The sequence below is a fragment of the Ahaetulla prasina genome, chromosome 5 (genome assembly GCF_028640845.1).
Source record: "Ahaetulla prasina isolate Xishuangbanna chromosome 5, ASM2864084v1, whole genome shotgun sequence".
Taxonomy (NCBI): domain Eukaryota; kingdom Metazoa; phylum Chordata; class Lepidosauria; order Squamata; family Colubridae; genus Ahaetulla; species Ahaetulla prasina.
The window spans coordinates 24757283-24780405 of NC_080543.1; the positions used below are offsets into that span (position 1 = coordinate 24757283).

Below are 23123 nucleotides of genomic sequence, written 5' to 3' on the forward strand. Positions count from 1 at the left end.
ATAGTCCTCTTAGGAATGGGGTGAGGTCAATAGTAGACAGTTTTTGGTTAAAGCTTTGGGGATTTTGAGAAGAGACCACAGAGTCAGGTAGTGTATTCCAAGTATTAACAACTCTGTTACTGAAGTCATATTTTCTGCAATTAAGATTGGAGCAGTTAACATTAAGCTTAAATCTATTGTGTGCTCGTGTATTGTTGCAATTGATTTTTGCAAGATTTTGTGCTCACACACTTTTATCAATGCCCATAGCTAGACAAGATATGTCTGAAAAGATCAAGTTGCAATAATTCTGTTTTTTTCACAAAAAAATATTACCATATTATTTTCTTTTTCTTTCTCGCATATTCCCTTAATTTAGAAAACAGACTGCAAAGCAGTGGTTTCTACAACTGAAGACAGTTTCTTGGACGCTAGTGGCTTTTCAATGGAAATCCTGATTGGTGATGTATATTTGCCCAGAATGTGGGTAGAAAAACATCCAGATGAAAATAGCGAGGTGATTTTTAAAAATTATTTAAAAATAATACTATGATATATAATTGTGTCTATTTTGAGGACCAAATTGGACATTTTATTAAGTATGTATTTGCATTTAAAAGTTTGTATGTATTTGAAGGGTGTGCGTGAGAGGATGATAATTAGTGAAGTCAAAGAGGAACAAGCCCTTTCTTTGCTGATGGGCTCCCTGATGAAAATCTGTCTTCTGATATGTCTTCAATACAGGTAGTCCTCGATTTACAACAGTTCATTTAGTGACAGTTTGAAGTTACAGCGGCACGAAACAAATGACTTGCAACCATTTTTCACCTAGATGACCGTTGCAGCATCCTGACGGTCACGTGATTTATGTTCGGATGCTTAACAATTGGTTCCTACTTGTGATGGTTGCAATGGTCATGCGAGCATCTTTTGCGACCGTCTGACAAGCTAGGTCAGTGGGGAAGCCAGATTCACTTAACAACCGTGTTACTAATTTAACAATTAGTGTTGTGATTCACTTAACAAAGGTGGCAAGAAAAGTCGTGAAATGGAACAAAACTCTCTTAACAAATTTCTCACTCAGTAACATAAATTCTGGGTTCCATTGTGGTTGTAAGTCGAAGACTGCCTGTACGGCTAGCTTTTTACTGATTAGAAAAACCTGTAAGTCCAACTTGGATACAGTGCCATCTGCAAGAAACTCTAATTCCCTCCAAGAATTCCTAGACAACTGGTATACAACGATAAGCGAGACAGTATTAGTTCGTTAAGTCACCAGTCCTCCGTATATTGCCTATTTCAATTGCATACAAATAGTCCTTGATTTATGACTGTTCATTAAATGACTGTTTGGACTTACAGTGGCTTCAGAAAGGATCTTTATGGCTTGCAAAGCATTTCCAGCTATCATAAAATGTGTCATTTTATATGTGTTCATGTGAATGTATTTCAGGCACTTGGCAACTGGCTCACATTTACAACTAGTTGTAGCAACCCATGGTTGAATGATTGTGATTTGCAATGCTTTTTGCTGGTTTCCAGCATTTTTTTGCTGATTTCCTGACAAAAACACTCATTTGGGAGAGTTGATTCAGATTTACCACCTCATGGTAACAACCATGGTAAAAATGGTTGAAAACTCCAGTCTAGTCATCTGGTGCCTCAATTTACAACCACAGTGAGTTACAACTGGTCCCAGTTGTGGTTGTAAGTTGAGGACTTCCTGACTTCAGACAAATTTTCAGGATGCTGAATTCGTGACACTCCAAGGCAGAGTTTTGACAAATCACTTGTCTATCTCTGAACCAGAACAAATGCCAGATTTTGTAACCTGTGATGAGTCTTTTGCCTTGGCTGACATCTGCCTGTCATTTAAGATGAAAGCTTTTGAGTGATATCGCCCCCCCCCCCATTTCCTTCCTTTTAGGCCTGTATGCTTGTGTTTCAACCAGAGTTTGAAGTTCCATATGATCATTTAAGCCTCCAAGGTGAAGCTGTCATTTGCCTAGATTGCTCCAATTCCATGGCAGGTTCAGCAATCCAGCAAGCCAAGGAGATTGCATTACAGGCTCTAAACTCGTGTCATTTGACAAGAAAAATAAGTGTACTCAAATTTGGGACAAGTAAGACTTCTTTATGGAATTATGTAACCTTTTCTGTTCTTCGCTTTGGTACAGGTAGTCTTCTACTTAGTGACTGTTCACAGTTACCACAGCCCTGAGAAAAGTGACTTTTTTTCAAGCTTATGACCATTTCAGTATCCCTATGGTCACATGATCAAAACTCGGACGGTAGGCAACTGGCATGTGTTTATAATGATCGCAGTGTCCCAGGGTCAAGTGATCACTTTTTGTGACCTTCTGACAAGCAAAGTCAATGGGGAAGCCAGATTTACTTAACAACCATGTAACTAACTAAACAACTGCAGTGATTCACTTAACCATTGGGGCAAGAAGGGTCACAAAACTCACTTAACAACGGTCTTCCTTATCAACAGAAATTTTGGGCTCAACTGTGGTCATAATTTGAAGGCTACCTATATATTCTTTAGAGCTCTGTCCAGTTTCCATGCAGATTTTGCAGAATTCTCATTTGATCATCCTACAATTACCCAGGACTAAGCTCTATGTGATCAATGAAACTTACTTTTGAATTATGGGATTATGCTCTGATTTTTGCAGCTGTAATTATAACTTATGTCTAATAAAGATATATTATTTATATATTAATATATGTAACGTTTTTTTGTCCTTCTATAGATTTTGTAGAACTTTGTTCCGATCTTGATGATTCCACTATGGATTCCATAGCTTTGAAAGAATTTATCACAGTAAGTGAATTATTAGAGAAGGATGCCTTTGAATACCAATTGTCTAGTATCCCAAGGCTGGGATATAGTTCCATAAAATTACAATCCTAAAGTTCCCGTTATGGTGTCAGGTTCCAAGTAACTGACATATGGTCAGTTATGGGATTTGAGGTTTGACACATCTGGGAGAGGATGGTTTTAATTTAGCTTTTATTTTTAATTTTTAGTCATCTTCAGCTACAATGGGAGATTCAAACTTATGGAAGGTACTGCATTATCTGAGTTTGCTCTACCCTACTAAAAGCAAGCGCAATATTATTCTTATATCTGATGGACATATTCAGAATGAAGGCATGACCCTGCAGGTGGTGAAGAAAAATGCACTGCACACCCGAATATTCACATGTGGAGTGGGGTAAGTGCAAAGTCGGTGAAAACTGACATCCAAACAGAATTACATAGCATATTTGACCTGGCAAATAATAGGGCAGTGTTCCTGTGTCTCAACTGTTTTAGGATGTGTGGAATTCAGCTATCAGAATTCCCCAGCCAGCATCCCCTAACTAGTCTGAGAATTGAAATCTATGCATTTTAAAGTTGCTGAGGTTGAGAAACATTGCTATAGGACAGGGGTGTCAAACTTGATTTCATTGAGGGCCGCATCAAGGTTGTGTTTGACTTCAGGGAGGCCTGACCAGCTTGATGTCACTCATGGGGGTGCCTGTGGTGACCTGAGTGCTCTGCCAGCGAAAGCGGGCTGCCGAGTTCTGTTTTCAGCTGAGACAGCCTCCTGAAACCTTCTGCTAGTGAAAATGGGGGGGGGGGCGCAGGTGGCCTTCCCCAGCTCCATTTTCACTGGCAGAAGCACCACAGGCCGGTCCTTTGGTCTTTCTAGGGTGGCCCTGTGGACCAGATCTAAGCACCCCATGGTTTCCACAATCATGTAGCCAATGTGACATCATGCTGTAGGGCAGAGTGTGCGGCAATACATAAGGCACTGTAACTATGTGCAATATATATTGCATATAACATTGATGTAAAAGTAACCTGCCGACCTAGCAGTTCAAAAGCACGTAAAAAATACAAGTAGGAAAATAGGGACCACATTTGGTGAGAAGGTAACAGCATTCTGTGCAACTCTGGCATTTAGTCATGCTGGCCACATGACCACGAAGACGTCTTCAGACAGCGCTGGCTCTTCGGCTTTGAAACGGAGATGAGCACCGCCCTCTAGAGTCGGGAACGACTAGCACATATGTGCGAAGGGAACCTTTACCTTTAACATTCATGTAGAATATAGAATAACAAGAGTTGGAAGGGACCTTGGAAGTCTTCTAGTTCAACCCCCTGCTTAGGCAGGAAACCCCACACCACTTCAGACAAATGGTTATCCAATCTCTTCTTAAAAACTTCCAGTGTTGGAGCATTTACAACTTCTGGAGGCAAGTTGTTCCACAGTTGTTCTAACTGTCAGGAAATTTCTCCTTAGTTGCTCCTCTCCTTGATTAGTTTCCATCCATTGCTTCTTGTCCTGCCCTCAGGTGCTTTGGAGAATAGTTTGATTCCCTCTTCTTTGTGGCAGCCACTGAGATATCAGAACACTGCTATCATGTCACCTCAGGCCTTCTTTTCATAAGACTAAGACATATCTAGTTCCAGCAACTGTTCTTTATATGTTTTAGCCACCAGTCCCCTAATCATCTTTGTTGCTCTTATCTGCACTCTTTCTAGTGTTTCCACTTCTTTTTTACATTGTGGAAACCAAACCTGGATGCAGTATTCCAAATGTGGCCTTACCAAGGCATTATAAAGTGGCACTAACACTTCACGTGATCTTGATTCTATCCCTCTGTTTATGCGGCCTAGAACTGTGTTGACTTTTTTGGCAGCTGCAGCATACTGCTGGCTCATATTTAAGCAATTGTCGACTAGGACTCTAAGATCCCTCTCACAATCAGTGTTTTCCTGCTCAGATTTATTCTCTATTCCAGATTTTTATATATTGTAAACCTTTTTCAAATCTTCTTAGTCCTACAGCAAATCGTCACATGCTGAGATCTTTATCCCACTATGGAGCTGGAACTTTTGAATATTTCGATGTGAAATCAAAATATAACTGGGAGAGAAAGGCAAGTATATTTTAGTGTTTTTTATAAGCAGCAATCAGTTGGGGAATGGGTTGCATTACTTAATATAATTACTTACTTTTCAGGACGCATCCATAGTATAGCGTTCCCTTTCCTTAGCCCCACAGACCAATTTGATGGCAACCTACTATCATTTTTTGGGAAGCAGCCTGCTATCATTTTAATGTTAGTCCTTCAAAGTCAGAGGACAGGCAGGAACATCATAAGCCAAATCTTGCTCTTCCAGCTGATCAGCAGTGTCCCATCTAGAATAGTACAATCCTAGAATGCAATAATATATCAACCCTATCCATGGTGGGGGGGGGAAATCAATTGCAACTCTAATTTTACATTTCTACATTGTAGTTGCATCATTGTTTGAAAAAAAATATTAGCATTTCTCATTTAAAAAAAAAAACAATTGCAAAGTACCAAGACATTATTACTCTATTGCAGTTCAGCCTGGCCTCTTTCACACAGTTGTTGTGGGTATAAGATGACAGGAGAACTCCATATGTCCTATCTGAAATGACCACAAAAAAAGGGAACATAAATAAACAACTCTTGATGGTTAAACTTGATGGCATTCTGACATTTTTTGTTACCAGAGTTTTTCCCAATATAGGTAGTCCTTACTTAATGATCACAGCTGGAACTGGCAAATGATTCACTAAGCAATGAGGTCATTAAGTGAGACATCAGTAACCATGACTTGTGGTTTTACTGCTCTTTTCCATTGAGTCTGTTTGTCAGATGTCAATTGTGAAGTGTACAAATAGCATCCCAAAGATGCTTTTTCAAGAGGCAACTGGACCTCAGTTTGAGATAACAGACAACACAGAGCCATCCTCAACAGCCTGTGCCTGTCTTCAACAGTGAAGAGACACAGGGCAGAAAACATCCTGCAGCCAAGAAGGCTCCACATCCATTTGCACCATTCAGGTGATCCTGAGGACACAGATGAACCTCCAAGTGGCCTCAACGACTCTCTAAAAAGAATGCAAATGGCCAGCGGTCTGCAGAGAATATAAATCTTTCCATTCCCCACCATCCAGTCAGAGCTGAAGAAGCTTCTTGGATGAGAAGTGAAATGTCTTCAAAAGAAAAAAAAAACAAGAAAGTCCAGTTGCCTCCTGAAAAAGCACCTTTGGGACAACCATGACCTGGATAACTGAGAATATCCATAGACTTGTACAAAAGGCAAACATCGGCTAGCAGTCAGAAGACATGATGAAAACTCCTTAATGTCATAACACATAGACAGTAGTTTCAGCTGGGAAACAGAGATGAAGCTAAATCCAAAAATACTACAGAATTCCTGGAAGTTTGGTGCTCAGACAAATCAGCCATCAACAGGCACACAGAGATAAACAATATTTACACAACATTCAAAAGAGACAATAAAAAAACTTTAAAAAGGAAAAAAACAGTATCACAGCTCCTCACCAACAATCAATGCTCCGATAACTAGGGATTTCTTGGGATAGCTGAATGCTATCTCTACCCAACGAGAAGGAACATATCAGGTAAGACCAACGCCCCTTTCACCAGGCAATCAAACGGAAAACAATAATCAAGGAACTACCAAGGAGACAATCAAGCAGATAAATATTACCCCAATTAAGGAATTATCAAGATGAAAACCTGATGGGTTTTGAGAAGGCAAGCTATTCTTAAATTAACAAAAAGTAATCCCTACTCCCTTCTAACACTGAAATGTTACATAACCAGGGAACAAAACATCGGCAACCAACCAAGCTCAAAAGAGCACCAAAGGGTTCTCTGGAAAAAATAATTTTAGCCCTTTGCATGTTTTACAATTTATTTCATCAAGTTCAAGACTCTAGACTAATTAATCTAAAAAAATATGGTTGTATATTTACTGTTCTATGTAAAATGATTTAACCAATGGAAAAAATACTAATTTTCTGTTTCCATCTCTATGCAGGTGAAAAGCCAGACAACTAGAATGTTTTCTCCACAGTGCAGTTCTATTTCCATTGAATGGCAGACTTATGATATACACAATCCTAATCTTAGCTTTTCTCCTGCTCAGATACATGCTCTGTTTAACCACGAGCGTCTTCTAGTCTATGGATTTATCCTCAATTGCACAGAGGTAAAAAGCTGTCCAAAGAAGCTTCTCTCTTCTTCCCAGTTTGAAAATTTATATATTGCAAGTATCTCTTTCATATGAATGAATAATGCATTTAATTTAAATAATAATTTAATTTAATTTAATTTAATTTAAAAGATACATATAATTTAAATCATGGATTTATTTATTTTTTAAAAAAGAACCAATTAGAAAACCAATAAAGGATTTTCTAAGGTCAGAAAGGCAATAGAAACAGGAATAGGAAAACAGAAAAATTACAAAGGCTATGAATATAACACTTTCCAGACCTCCACTGAGTTGGAGAGGGCTATAAAGATAAATTAATCCAATCTCCTACGATATGGAAGAAAACCAAATTTAAATCATCTTCAAGAATATAAATGCAAAAAAAAAAGAAGTAATTGTCCAGAGACGTAGACTATTTCATTATTATACACATTTACCATCTGGAAGTTTTACCTTATATTTAAAAAAATCCATGCATGCAAATTATACTTATTATGATCCTAGTTTCTGTAACAACAGAAAATTGTTTCTGATTAACACCTGTAAAAGGTAAAGGTAAAGGTTCCCCTCGCACATACGTGCTAGTCGTTGCCAACTCTAGGGGGCGGTGCTCATCTCCATTTCAAAGCTGAAGAGCCAGCGCTGTCCAAAGACGTCTCCGTGGTCATGTGGCCGGCATGACTCAACGCCAAAGGCACACAGAACACTGTTACCTTCCCACCAAAGGTGGTCCCTATTTTTTCTACTTGCATTTTTACGTGCTTTCAAAACTGCTAGGTTGGCAGAAGCTGGGACAAGTAATGGGAGCTCACCCTGTTACACAGCAGCACTAGGGATTCGAACCGCTGAGCTGCCGACCTTTCGATCGACAAGCTCAACGTCCTAGCCCCTGAGCCACCACATCCCTTACCCCTGTATGGTACCTTTTTATGCAGTATGTCCAAACACTGATATTATGACTCCCCTCAATCTACTTTTCTGTAGAGTAAAAATCCTAACTTCCTTCAGCTTATCCTCATAGAACATAGCCTCAAATTTGTATATTGTATTTGTAGGCTTCCTCTGAAGCTGTTCTAACCCATCAAAATCGTTCTCAGAATATGCCTGGAAATCTACACAGTACCCCAGCTGTCATCTCAACTGTGCAGAGCAAAGGAGAATAAGGAATTTGCACATCTTAAAATGTTGTGAACAAATTAGATTGCTTGTATAGTAAACCTTTTTAATATTGTAAGCCACCCAGAGTTACCCTGTAGTAAGATGGGCAGCTAATAAAGTGTACAAATAATAAATAAAACCATATAATTGCAAATAACAGCTGTTATTACATGGCTTAGCATTATCACATGCTGATTATGTCCATGAGCTGCATTAAGCAAAATAGTAGATCGAGCATAGAACAAAACTTGCAATTCCTGAAGCAACGGGAAACTGTGGAAAATGTTGTATTTTCTATTGCAACGCTCACCCTGAAAAGGCTCTTCTACCTGTTACCATAACAATTTAATTCATGGTGATGTCAGCCACTGATTTGAGCTTCAGAATGTATCAGATTTAAGGTAGCTTTGAATTTACACGTTTCAGCTGCTTTCGTTCTTTGTGCTCTGGCCGCCTCTACAGCAGTATATGACTTAAAACAGCAGTATATGTTAGAGCGTTTCTTTAAAAATAGACATTAGACTAAGCTATAGCTAATGCAAAGTCTGCTTCAAAATTCCATACTAACCATAATTTTATATTTTAGCATGCCCAACGATGTCAAATCTTAATAAATTAAACAGCATTATATTGCACTAGGGTTAAAGCTTTTTAAAAATTGTTTGGTGTATTCTCATAATTAAGTCACAACAAATGTTCCATTCTACCAGCAGATGTGTCTGTATTAGCATCACCCTCTCTGTAAACAGGAAGAGATACCTAAAAATAATTTTATTAAAGGTTGCATGGAGCTTATATTTTAAATAGAAGCAGTTGCTTTTCCGTAAAGTAATAGATAAACATACTGTTACCATGATGTGTATGCCACCGTTCTTAATTTAAAAAATAATAAATTAAGATGAATATTCTAGGGTTTTTTTCTCTTTCAGGCCATTTTAAAGGCACAAGTAAATAATCAGGAATTGTATACACTGGTTTCTACATCTGAACTGCAGAAGACAACAGGAACTGTGAGTTAGGCATTGATTGCTCAAACCATAAACTTGCCTCAAGCTCTTGATTTAATATTTTAAAATGAAGCACTTAGGTCCCTTCTGCTGATGAATATTTTTCTAGTTACAGTGCAGTCATAAAAGACATTTTAAAGGGTAAGCCCCACTGGACATAGGCAGTACACATGAGAATAACAGAATAACACAGTTGGAAGGGACCTTGGAGGTCTTCTAGTCCAACCCTCAGCTCAAGCAGGAAACCCTATATCATTTCAGACAAGTGGTTGACAAATCTCTTCTTAAAAACCTCCAGTGTTGGAGCACCCACAAATTCTGGAGGCAAGTCGTTCCATAGATTAATTGTTCTAACTGTCAGAAAGAAAGCAGATGTGGAATAAACCTAGAGCAGAAGAGCCATAGTAACAGGTTGGGTTAATAGGAATAAATCAGTTGAAACTGACTGCTATACACAGATTTGGTCATCTGGAAATTTAAATAAAGAAGTTTTCTGAGATCAGATAGGGTTCCAGCACTGGGTTGCTCTCACTTGAAGTGTTTTTGCTCCAACAGCTAGATTGTTTGCATCCAGCAGAATTACTTGGAAGTGGGGACTTTTTCCTCAGTAATCCTTCTATTCTGAAAGAAACTCTCATTCCAAGTTAAATCAAATCTTTATTATGGTGATTGACCAGCATAGAAAACATAAAATCAAAACTGTTAATAATATTAAAAGCTAAAAATATGTAAAATAGACAGTGACAAAATATTTAAAAAAACAAACATTTTAAAAAACTATATAAAAAGATTAAAATATTAAGTAAATATATTAAAAACCGTAACAGTTTATATAAGTATTGAGTCTGACTGTTATGATTCCGGGTGCTTCCAGGAGCCTTATCTTGAGAGGGTGTCTCCATTCTAATACTGCAAGCATACCGAAGAGCTCTTCAGCAGATTTGGGAAGTTTGGAGAATAAGAAAGATTACCTTGATGGAGATATGCTGGAGCTGTTGCCTAGGCAACAACATCTGCATATCTACATCAAGATCATCTTCCTTACTCTCTACAGGAAAGAAGGTACATGCATGGGTGCATCGGTCATTCAGCCAAAGGCAATTTAGCACATGGCTTCAGGATGAAATGAAGGCCATGTCATTGAGACATGACATGGTTACATGCAATTGGACAATCAGTTAAATGGGATCTATGAAGACCATGATGTCTATTTTTCTCCTGCTGCAGTCTTTGACTCTGAACTGGGAGCTTTGGAAGCTATATATGGCCAAGAAATGAGAAAAGCAATATAGAACCAATTGCGTCACTGATATTGCCAGTCCAGAGGTCCAGATGATGCTTTGATACAGAGGCAAAAAAGATGCTTTAAAACATTTGTCTGCACAAGTGCAGCCTCATTTCTGATGATATAAGGAGAATAATTCTTTTCCACTACACTATTTACACTTGGAGGCAAACTGCTCAATATACATTTGACAAGGCCAATCTATTTAATCATTGCTTTAATATTACTGATTGTGATGTCTTCTTTTGTACCTGGTACAGATACTCCACAAACTTGCAGCAAGAGCCTTTATTAGAGACTATGAACAAGGGATGCTTGATGAGAACGAAACAGAGCATGAGGTGCGTTCCCAAGAAAATAAAAATTGTGTAACACTGTATTTTATTATCCATTTTAATTATGATCACCACCTTAAAATAGAATAGAATAGAATAGAATAGAATGGAATAGGAATAGGAATAGGAATAGGAATAGGAATAGGAATAGGAATAGGAATAGGAATAGGAATAGGAATAGAATAGAATAACTTATTGGCCAAGTGTGATTGGACATACAAGGAATTTATCTTTGGTGCATATGCTCTCGGTGTACATAAAAGAAAAGATAATTCATCAAGAATCATAAGGTACAACACTTAATGATAGACATAGAGTACAAATAAGCAATCAAATGATATTAGGAAACAGTCAATATAAATCCTAAGGGTACAAACAAAAAGGTTACAGTCATACAGTCATAAGTGGGAGGAGATGGGTGATAAGAACGATGAGAAGATTAATAGTAGTGCAGACTTAGTAAATAGTTCGACAGTGTTGAGGGAATTATTTGTTTAGTAGAGTGATGGCATTCGGGAAAAACTGTTCTTGTATGTAGTTGTTCTGGTTTGCAGTGCTCTATAGCGTCGTTTTGAGTGTAAGGGTTGAAACAATTTATGTCCAGGATGTGAGGGGTCTGTAAATATTTAATATTAATGTTATTAATAATTATATATTTATAATATTATATCATCATATTATGTAATATATAATATAATAATACAATATTATATAATAATATAATAAAAGAATATTAATATTTAAGAAAACATGATGGTGGACTAGACTTTGGGCTTTTTATGTATTCTTAGTTTCAGATTAAATGACTGCTATAGGACTATGATTCTCTTACGGAATTAAATTAAATGTTCTCCTATAAGCCTGGGATTTTTCATGTTTTTATTTTTATTTATGTTGAGTATTTCTTGCATTTACATTTAATTCTCATTATGTTTGTAAGCCATTGAGGGGTTTGGGTTTTTTTGATGAGTGACTGTCCAAATTTGCTAAATAAATAAATAGAGTAAGTTTGGAACAAAATACATAGTGCTGAGGCTCCTTCCCCACACAATGGCTGTGATGATCTGACAATGGCTCTGTATTGCTATGTCCCTAACATGTTATGAGATTTATGGATATATTTGCTAGTTAAGCTGATTAATATTTGATTGAGAAAACAATGGGAAGACATTTACAGAGTTTTTTCTAGGATTGTACAGTGGGATAGTTGGCAGGAATTCCTACCTCATTCTATCTTCTGGCACTTCAGAGGACCTCCTCTTCCTGTCTGCAGAGGGGTGCTGTTGTGCCTTGCCAATCACTCTTGTCCTTCCCCATCAGTCTGAGGGGGCAGATCTTCTATATAGTGGCCAGGTTCTTCACTTTGGAAACATGTATGGCAAGAGGAAAAGAGAGATGCAGTTTTCTGGCTGCATCTCAACTTTTCCTACTGAAGAAATTTATTCAACAGCAAGTTAAGGACATTCATAAGATGGCAGAAGGGTGATTGTGTGAGTTGGGGGGAAAGTGCACTTGATATTCCCTTTCTGTCACCATAAAACAGGTAGCTGATAGGATGGTTAACTGCTCCAAGAATTGCAAATCTTAGATACAATAAAGTGAATGCTCCAGAGGTGTGTTTCCAATATTCTTACCACCGGTTCGCTGTGCACGCACCCGGCCTTCCACACATGCGCTTTGCTCACGCACATGCCTTCCGTGCCTGCGTCCGGCCTCAAAAACATGGCTAAATAGGATGGCATTACACCAGGGTGGATGGGCAGGCCCACCCGCAGTTGCCACTACCGGTTTGCCTGAACCTGTCTGAACCCTCTGAATACCATCTCTGCAATGCTCCATATGGCCAATGAGTCTAGATTTATTTATTTGATTTATATCCTGCGCTTTGCAGTGGAACTCAAGTACTGTATATAGTTCTTCCTTCTCGTATTTTTATGAGCAGCAACTTGTGAGATAGGTAGAGCTGAGAGAAACTGATAGTCGAAGGCCACCCAAGAGTTTCCATAGCTAAGAGTGGATTAGGATCTGTATCTCACCATTCCTATGCCACAGTTTAACCATTACACCATACTGGTTCTCAGTTTACTCTCTAATCTGATTTAATGCATGAACTAACAGCTTTGTGCATTTAACAATAGTGGTTTTAATTGTAGAAGGATTCATAGTTTAGCTATGCTAAACCTTATCAAACACCTAGCTGGCATGGATGTAGCCATCCAGTCATAATTTACTTTTCCACTTCCTTCCTAACGTTATAACTGATAACGATAGTTTTCTTTTTGTGGAATCTCACATTTTATAATATCTTAATAGCATACAAAGAAAGTGATCCTATGCTTTATTTTGTTTTGTTTTATGATATTGTGCTTTAATGAACAAAATACATTGGAGTATAACATAGTAATGACAATATGATTTAAAACATGCTTGAAAATATATATTAAAAGCTATAAATGAAATGTTGGAGATCTGTCACTTCAGGAACTAAACCAACTTGTATATAAGTTACTGCTATGGCAGAAATCTGGATGAAATACTCCACTAGCCTGGGTCCGGTTAGTTCATGTCGGAGGCACCGTTTAAGGCACTTCTGGATTGAAAGGGTTAACTAGTGACATCACTGGTGCTCAGGAGTTCACCCCACCACGGAGCAGCACTTGAGTCTTAAACACCTCTTGCTAATCTCCGACTTGGCATCCTAACGATGTGAGCCACCTGCTAGCTGAGCTGTATATCACTGATAAAAATTATAGCCAAAGCAGGAAGTAAAAGGATGCCCTTTAGATATTTTTCAGAATAATTCCTGAACTCCTATAAATGTAGCCCATTGGCTATGGTGGCTGGAGTTTATAAGATTTGTAGTCCAAAATATCTGGTAGATATCAGGTTGCTTGTCCCTGCAGACTCTTTAACATTTGCTTGGGCCTTACTATTTAGATGAAAAGAGAACAGCTGAAGTCCAGCATCATTGAACTCAGCCTGAAGCACTCCATTGTGACCCAGTTTACAAGTTTTGTGGCAATTGAAAAAAGGGTATGTATGGTCATCTTCAAACCATCCTTTCCCCATTTTTTCCCCAAGGTAGTACTGAATTATGAAATCTGGAAGGCATCAGAACATGTAGTCTAAATTATCTTAATTTCAATGAAAATTAGAGCTTAGGTGAAGACTGACTATGCACTAGAATGGGTAGATTCATTAAAGTACAAGTAATTAGTGATTAATCCTTGCTTTGTTGCACTTGATGCTTCATTTAGAACCAATAAAAATCCAGAATAGTGGTGCAAGGATGGCAGCCATATTAACCAGTACTGCTGGAAAACAAAGCTTTGAGGAAGTCGCAGGATGCCAGCCATCAGAGACACATACTGAAGAAAATGATACCTCAGATTATGAATGGGGGAGTGAAGCAAATTAGAAAGAGTAAAGGATGGGAGAGAATATCAAGGGCCTCTGGTGGCTCAACAGGCTAATGCAGTCTGTTATTAACACAGCTGCTTGCAATTACTGCAAGTTCAAGTCCCACCAGGCCCAAGGTTGACTCAGCCTTCCATCCTTTATAAGGTAGGTAAAATGAGGACCCAGATTGTTGGGGGCAATAAAAGTTGACTTTGTATATAATATACAAATGGATGAGACTATTGCTTAACACAATGTAAGCCGCACTGAGTCTTCGGAGAAGGGTGGGATATAAATTCAAATTAAAAAAAATGTGTCAATGATGAATGCTAAGGAGAAGAAGAGTACGCTTTCTTCGTTTATGGGCTTGAAAATATATGACCCAGAGAAAAATGTAATAGAATATAGAATAGAGTAATAACAGTAAATTATAAAACCTGAGTTTAGTGGTGATGAGTAAAGTTCCAGTAGGCCACAATCAATGCTAGGAAATATTCAGGTGTGAACTGGAATGCAATGATAAATTCGTTTTGAGCAATCTGATCAACAAATGAGAAATTGTTTTAGCGGGAAAACATTTTTCTGTTGAACTTCAGGAATATGTTTTGTTTCTAACTGCTTGCTTGCAAAGCAAGAAGGTAGCCATTTTTTCTAAACGGACTGCAGATTGGTTGCCACCAGAAAGAGAATTATTTCAGAAATCATTATTTCCTTCAGTCTAGTTGTATACTGTACCACTTTTCATTCAAAGAAACCCACAATGGCTATTGTTTGCTACTCTTTAGTAAACAAAGCATATGAACAAATAGCTGAGAAAAGTAAGCCCTTTATACCCAATCTTTAATGAAAGAATAACTTGGTTAATAAACAGTATAAAACAGTATAAAACCTATTATAATTTTTATAAACAATTGAGGAATAATAAAATAAAATTCAATATTATTTTCATTTACACAGTTATATAATAGGTAGTCCTCAACTTACAACAGTTCATTTACCGCAGTGATTCACTTAACAACTGAGAAAAGAAAGGTCATAAAATGGGACAAAATTCACTTAATGAATGTCTCACTTAACAACAGAAGTTTTGGGCTCAATTCTGGTCATAAGTTGATGACTTCCTATACTCCTACCAACAGAACAACCTTTCAGAATTTCTCAACCAGCGAGACATTTGAAGTCTTGAAGTTCATACATGTGGATGGAGCTCAGATTAGGGTAGGCCTATCATCTAAAACTGGCCATCCAGTTTGTGTGGGACCAGCAAACTTAAGGAACCTGAGAGTTGTAACTTCAACAGAAATGAGGATAGAGAAGCTGATTCTAAGAGAACTATTTTTAGCTTTTCAGATTAATTCCAAGGCACTGCTATTATTCTTAGCTTTGAATATTTAACAGTATTGATTCCTTCTCATGTATTCTTTTGGTACTTCTCCATTAGCAGGCAGATGAAGACCAAAGTGGTGATACTTCAGATCACTTGGAGCCTGTAGCTACACATGATGTCGATATTTTACCCTACATAGAATATTCAACAGAAGAAATTGTGGACAATGAAAGTATGGTATGTATATTGTCTGTCCGTCCCCCTCTTTAATGTAATGTGATTTAATGTTACTTTTTTGGTAAAGATAAGACACCTTCCATGTATACTGGGACTCAAATTCTCAAAAATTTTACTAAGGCCTGCGGCAGTACAATTTTAACACTTGTGGAGGATAGCCTTTTAGAGAAGAAAAAGGTAAGTTTCTTTCACATTTTTTCCTCGGAAGATATTGAGATTGCATGAAGATTTTTGATTTGTTGGAGTTGAAACCAGATCATTCAGAATAAGAACAGAGTGGTCATGATGTGTTCCTTTGGCTGTGTGGCAGAGGAGGGGAAACAAAATCGATTTGCCTGAACTACACATACTTTTGTGATGTATGACTGACTAATTACTATAGATGCACAGATAGGAGATGAACTTCACCAGCAATTGATGCAGAATATTCTTTATGGTGTAAAACTCCCAGTGACCCTGGTGTTACGGAAAGCTGTATTGCTATGCTTGCATAGGGACAGATTCCTAGAAATACAGTTCAGAAGGACAGTAAGATATCACAGTGTTCTAAGTTTTCCCAGCACGCTTTTCATCTCTTTTATTAGTTCTAGAGAAATAAAGGATCATAAATTTGGAAGGAGCTATTTGGGCTGAATTATACCCTTCATTATTGCAGGAATTCAAATTAAAGCATCCCTGACAAATCTTTATATAGCCTGTGTTTTTTTTTAACATACCTGGATAAGGAAAGTTCATCTTCCGCAATAACTGGTTCCAATGCCAAACTGTTCGTAGCATTAGAAAGTTTTTTCTAACCATCAGCCAGAAAAGGAATTTTTTCAATCTTGAAATACAGTCTATATAAATTCACTTACAACAGTCAATATCATTTAAGCAGAAGTGAAATATTTTATGCTGGGAGGTATTGTTTCTCCTAAAAAACAGATGCAGAAGCCATAAAGTATTGAGGGATTGTTTAAACAGTATAAAAGAGTTTATTGTGTGAGTGATATGTTCATTTTCATTCCACAAGTATTTAATATTGGGAAAAGAAAAAGAACACTGAGAGATTTTATTTATGATTAGAAGCCAACATCCATCTTCTATTGACATAAAAGAACCCTGCTTCATGTCTTCAGTTTTGTTTCTGATTACCTTATCCTTGTAAACAGCATTGCGAGCAGTTATGGACATGCCATGGTGTTCCCATGTAACACTGCTTCTTCAATGAGCTGTATTGATTATCAGGTTGCTTCTGAATGCAATTCAGGGTGCTGATTATAACTTACAAAGCCCTACACAGCATTGGGTCTGGCTGTTTGATAGATTTCCTCTCTCCAGTATCTATCTAGCAGATACCTTTGGACTAAAAGGATGGCCATATTTCATCTCACTTCAATTAAACTTGTCATCTTTTGAGGCTCTAGAACAGGGCTGTCAAACTCCCGACCCCGGGCCGGATGTGTCACGCGCTGGCCATGACCACGGCCGGTTTAGCAAAGGGGAAAAAAGTCCCGATACATCACGTGATGTCATCATGACGACATGAGTTTGACACCCCTGCTCTAGAACCGTGCCTTTTCTGTCACAGCACCTACCCCCTGGACAGGGGTGAAACCAAGCTGCTTCTGACAGGTTCTAGAGAACCTGTAGCAGAAATTTTGAGCAGTTCGGAGAACCGGTAGTGGAAATTTTGAATAGTTCAGAAAACCGGCAAATACCACTTCTGGCTGGCTCTAGAGTGGGGTGGGAATTAAGATTTTGCAGTATCCTTCCCCTGCCATACCCATCAAGCTATGCCCACCAAGCCATGCCCACAGAACCAGTAGTAAAAAAAATTGGATTTCACCACTGCCCCTGGAATGTTGTACGTCCTATTGTACGTTCAGGTAGGCCTTAAGGATCTGGGTCTTCTCCCAGACTTCGAACTATGGTGGATGGACCCTCCCCGCCCTGCCCCGCCCCCGCCAAATGCCATTAGGGTGGAAGCCATGTGGATTTCAGGGAGAACCTCATTCCAGAGGGCAGATGCCACTATAGAAAAGGCACAATTCTGGGGTCCTGTTAGATGGCACTTTTTAATTGAAGGAACTCAGAAGAGGCTAATTCTGCCAGATTAGATTGACCAGGCAGTTACTGTGGGAGACAGGCATAATTAACCAGGTCCTACACCTTTGTTCCACAAATACAACAACATTCCTGATTTTGATTCTGGAGAATATAAATAATTGCAACAGTATTGTCTCTTACAGAGTAATTCAAAGATAAAATTACTTGGAACAAAATTGTAGTTGTAAACAAAGAACATTAAATGTGTATTATTTATGATATCTCATTTATGTACATATACAAATAAATCAGGGGTCTCTAAACTTGGCATCTTTAAGAATTCCAGAATTCCCCAACCAGCATGGCTGCTAAGGAATTTTGGCATCAAAGTACACAAATCTTAAATTTGCCTACTTCGGAGATCCTTGAAATAAATGATTAAAGATATTTGTCACATTTTTGTAAAATAGAAATTGGAGTGTCTTTTAAACTTTATGACAAACATTCCAGAAAAAAAATGTTTTGAGAAACCAGGTAACTTGAATCTTTTAAGCAACTTATCTGCTCTTCTGAACAATAATTTAGAATTTATGTTTATAAATCTAATCTAAACTTAACAAATATTTATTTAACAGTTGGAGCATGACTTTATATCTGATCATCTTAACTTTGCACCATTTGAGGTCAGTAGTTAATTTAAAAGTTGTTAGTGAATATTCTGTTTTCTTACCAATCTTGTCAAACACCGAACTGTGATCAACTATTATCTTTAGGCAAATCTGTTAAGACAGTATTTTTTCTATAATTTAGATTGAAAGAGGAGGAGGTTATATATTTCCTGGGTTTAAGACAGCTTTTGGGTTTGTAAAATAGAAATTCAGGGGACTTTTGACAGGCTGCAGCTTCATTCAGAAAAAGGCTTAAATATTCAAGAGTTGGCAAAGGGCTTTACTATGATGATGAAGACAAAAACAGAACAAAAGTTTTTTTTTTTAACTCCACAGATATTTGACTTCTGCGCCACACCTGCCAATTACTCTTATTCTGCGGGTGCTACTTTAGACCCTGGTATTCCAGTTCAGGTCAGTACTCAGATAAGGGGGGGGGGGAAACACAATGGGCCATCAGATATAACCATCTTATATTTCAGTCAAAGTGCCAGTGTCTTTACAAACTTGCTTTTGATTTTCAGGAAGTGTCTGGAGTCTTGTGCAAGTCAGTCAGGGAAGAAATTGCTTTTGAACAACCTCACAGACCCCTTGTTTGTAAAACTGTTTCACCCAAAAAAAAGAAAGCCGTTCCTAAGCATCTGCTTGCCTTTCATTCAGAAGGAGAAATATTAAAACCTTCAAAAAAAGTGAAGCGATCTGCTTCTTATAAAAGAAAGACAGCTGCTTCTGAAACGAAATTAAAGACAACTCATTATGCAGCTAAGTCTTCAGAAGAGAATTCATGCCAGGTAAATTGTAATACATATTTAATACAGTTATTTCTAATATGGATGTCCTTATATGCTTTGTTTATATGAGAGCTGAATGAAAAGTAACGTATCCACCTCCATAACTTTAGTTTAAATAGGGATATTTTAAGAAATGAAACAGGAGTCCTTGAAATGAACTCTATTGCTATTGTATTTATTTCTTCACATAATTACCACCATTTGCTGCACACATTTGTCAACGATGGACAAGCTTCTTAACACCATCATGAAAGAATCCCATACTTTATATCCTCATCCGACTCCTGACAGTCCTTTCCACCAGTCAGTTGTCCAAAAATTCTGTCCATTTTGGGAAAAGGTATAAATCCTAATGCACCAGGATTGGGGTATATGATGGATAGAATAAGACAGATCCAATGCCACAGTTTGCCTTTTGGATGGCTTCCGCTCCACAAGCCGCCAGTTTGGCACCCCTGCTTTAGTGGTATGAAGAAGTTAGCAAATTATGCATATTCCTCTGATCACTTGAAGATTATTCTGCAAAATTGTTTATGTTAAATATTTTTAATCCTCTTCCTTCAAAATCTGTTGTTTTGTACTTTGACTTTCTACATTCCTATGAATTTACAGGATAGAGTTCCGAGATCATTTAAGGTACCCTTAAGTTCTGTTGACTGGCCTCAGCTCTTCAAGCTTCAAAATCAGGTACTACTTTGTATTTAAGGAAAAAAATAGGGTTCAGTTTTGAATAAGCGTGTGTATATATATATATATATATATATATGTAGATCTTTGGTTATTCGGGTTTTCTCCCGCGTAAAATTGGAAGTGTCTTGGCGACGTTTCGACGAAGTCTCATTCGTCATCTTCAGGCTTCAGCTTCGTGCTTCTGGGAGCAATGTGTGATTGCAGCTGTTTCTTCCTTTTTAACTGCTGATTGCAGCTGTTTCTTCCTTTTTAACTGGCAGTTAAAAAGGAAGCCTGTTATTAGAACACAATAGCCTGCAATTACTGCAGGTTCAAGCCCGGCCCAAGGTTGACTCAGCTTTCCATCCTTTATAAGGTAGGTAAAATGAGGACCCAGATTGTTGGGGGGGCAATAAGTTGACTTTGTAAATATACAAATAGAATGAGACTATTGCCTTATACACTGTAAGCCGCCCTGAGTCTTCGGAGAAGGGCGGGATATAAATGTAAATAAAAATAAAAAAATAAAAAAAATAAAATAAATAAACTTTTTATAAAAACATAAGTACAATTCTTTCAAATTTTGAGATTGGTATTTTATTTTATATAGGATGGATTTTGGCAACTTACCTTTGAGCTTGGGATGTTTTTAGATCTTGATGTGCATCATTTAATTAATGTTTCACTTGCAAAAAATGGAATTCAGTCACTTGGTAAGGACATTTTCAATCATTTTAACCATATACTTGTACTTTCCAATATATCCAGGAAAAATAGGCTATTCAGATTCTCTGAGAAGATAGGATTACTTGTCAAATTTGATATCAATTAATACTTCTTCCTAGTGTGAAAAGTTAGCTATGGTCCAAAGTTTGCAATGGACAGCTAATTTGCTCTGGATTGAAACCATAATACTTACAATGGACTTATTGGAAAAGACCCTGATGATGGGAAAGATTGAAGGAAAAAGGAGAAGGGGATGGCTGATGATGAGATGGTTAGATAGTGTCATCTAACTATGAGTTTGGGCAGACTCCAGAAGACATTGGAGACTCCAGACTCCAGAAGACATTGGAGAACAGGGGGCCTGGGATGCTATGGTGATTTAGAATCTCTACAGGCATAACTCCATTGTTTCATTTTTCCCCCCCTCTAGGTCCAAAAGGAAAAGAGAAACTGTTGCAGCTGATTGCTACCCTTCTAGTGCTCCAGGCTATATATTTCAAACAACTGGGAGGTCTTATCTTCAAATCTCTAATGAAATTGAAAGAGTCTCCTCCATCATGGTATACTTGGGAACAAAACACAAAATAACATTCAGGCTGTTTTAGAAACATGACTTTTAAAGAGTTATACCATTCATCTGTAGCTCCTGTAAGAAAAATATATCAATTCAAAAGCCATATAAAAATGACCACTAAATTCATAATCTCCCCTAAATTTAAAAACTGAGGGATTTTAAGAAATTCCTCCTTTGGCACCAAATTCTCTGCTCCACTACATTATTATTATTATTTATTTATTTAAAGAGCAGGAAGCTAGCAGCGTTCAGATGAAAGGCCTAATCCGCAGTGGCATTTGTCTGTCTCACAACTCCTTTGATGGCCATTGGGCATTTTAAGAAAATCAACGGTTGATGAAAAGTTTTGTTTGCAAGTGTGTTCAAGAAAAAGACAAAGATCAGCTGGGGTAGTAGATGGCATTCATGTGAGCCAGAAGAAGGTAGCATGAAGCATCTGTATCAGTTACCTTTCTGGTAATGTTACGTGACTATGATCAGTGTGGCTACTAGTCTGAACAGATACTCCTGCGTAACCTGTTCTCCCCCCCCCCCCAATAACAGACAATTCTTAAAATCCAAGGGTGCCTATTAGCCTGCAAAATTTAACTATTCTCAATACAAGCTGATAGGTAGAAAGTGGTTTTTCAGGTAAACTAGTTCTAAGTCAATCAATCCTTCAAATGTTAAAAGCATTGAAATTGGATCCTAAAATGTTCTGTATCCACTATATTGGGCATTTCTATACTTTGATTTAAATGTGAATCCTGTTTGGAGGCGTACAAGCCTTAGAATAATTTTTTAATACAATTAGAATAATTTTTTAATACAATCTGCACATCATACTTTTCATTATTTATTTATTTATCATATTACATTACATATTACATTACAGGTGGTCCTCGACTTACAACCATTCATTTAGTGACTGAAGTTACAATGGCACACACAAAAAGTGACTTATGTCCATTTGTCACATTAACGACCATTGCAGCATCCCCATGGTCACGTGATCAAAATTCGGATGCTTGGCAACTGGCATGTATTTATGGCAGCCAAGTCAAAATTATTAATTTAACCACCATGTTATTTAACATAACAACTGTGGTTGTTAAGAAGGTTTGTAAAGTGGGGCAAAATTCAGTTGACAAATACCTTGCTTAGCAATGGACATTTAGGGCTCAGTTGTGGTCATAAGCCGAGGACTACCTGTATCCAGATTGGAGTAATTGAATAAATTATACAGGAGTCTATTTTGCTGTTGCTGTTTTGCAATGAATGTTCTTACCTATTTTTCTGTCTTTCACCACTGTTTACAGGGTACTTAATCCAGTAAGGAAAGCAACTGAGTGGGCAAACAAAACGAACCGTGAATTTCCAGATATTTGCCAGCGTCTTCAGCTTGGAAAAGACTGGGATGATGCCACTAAAAAGCTCCTGGGTATTTAAGTAATGAACACAACATACTTCATGCTTCTCTTAATAATTGAACACTACTAAGTTTGTTCTTCTCTTACTGATGAACATGACACACAATAAAAGCACACTATCACTGATTTCCTTATTTAAGATTATAATTATGCTGATATTCAATTTAGTACTTTTTGTTATCTTTATATATTTCATTATGTGTCCATGGTGTAATCAAGAATATTATTTTAACATTCAGTCACTGTGACTTTATAGGCACATGGTCTACATGCTGCCCTGTCAAGCACAGCTTCTTTCAGTTGTTGGATGTTTATCTTTGTCTAAGATAAAGACTAAGAGCCACAGTGGCGCAATGGTTAGAGTGCAGTACTGCAGGCTACTTCTGCTGATCACCAGTTGCCAGAAGTTTGGCAGATCAAATCTCACCAGGCTCAAGGTTGACTCAGCCTTCCATCCTTCCGAGGTGGGTA

The 23123-nt window shown here is 37.7% G+C and overlaps 1 protein-coding gene across 2 annotated transcripts in view; it reads left to right on the plus strand.

The window, feature by feature from the left end:
* PARP4 (poly(ADP-ribose) polymerase family member 4) overlaps positions 1 to 22778 on the plus strand; it is a 51847-nt gene extending 29069 nt beyond the window's left edge. Inside the window, exons 22-38 of one of the 2 annotated variants that reach the window (XM_058185938.1) lie at positions 359 to 496; positions 1907 to 2102; positions 2739 to 2809; positions 3016 to 3203; positions 4818 to 4917; positions 6863 to 7033; positions 9127 to 9207; positions 10750 to 10830; positions 13762 to 13857; positions 15665 to 15787; positions 18451 to 18498; positions 18820 to 18897; positions 19008 to 19274; positions 19887 to 19961; positions 20554 to 20656; positions 21100 to 21229; positions 22542 to 22778. In XM_058185938.1, coding sequence (XP_058041921.1) covers positions 359 to 496; positions 1907 to 2102; positions 2739 to 2809; positions 3016 to 3203; positions 4818 to 4917; positions 6863 to 7033; positions 9127 to 9207; positions 10750 to 10830; positions 13762 to 13857; positions 15665 to 15787; positions 18451 to 18498; positions 18820 to 18897; positions 19008 to 19274; positions 19887 to 19961; positions 20554 to 20656; positions 21100 to 21229; positions 22542 to 22671 — 2076 coding nt within the window. In that variant the 3' untranslated portion in view covers positions 22672 to 22778. The remainder of the gene's footprint in view (positions 1 to 358; positions 497 to 1906; positions 2103 to 2738; positions 2810 to 3015; positions 3204 to 4817; positions 4918 to 6862; positions 7034 to 9126; positions 9208 to 10749; positions 10831 to 13761; positions 13858 to 15664; positions 15788 to 18450; positions 18499 to 18819; positions 18898 to 19007; positions 19275 to 19886; positions 19962 to 20553; positions 20657 to 21099; positions 21230 to 22541) is intronic. The other variant, XM_058185939.1, reaches the window with a different exon arrangement.
* Positions 22779 to 23123: the final 345 nt, after the last annotated feature.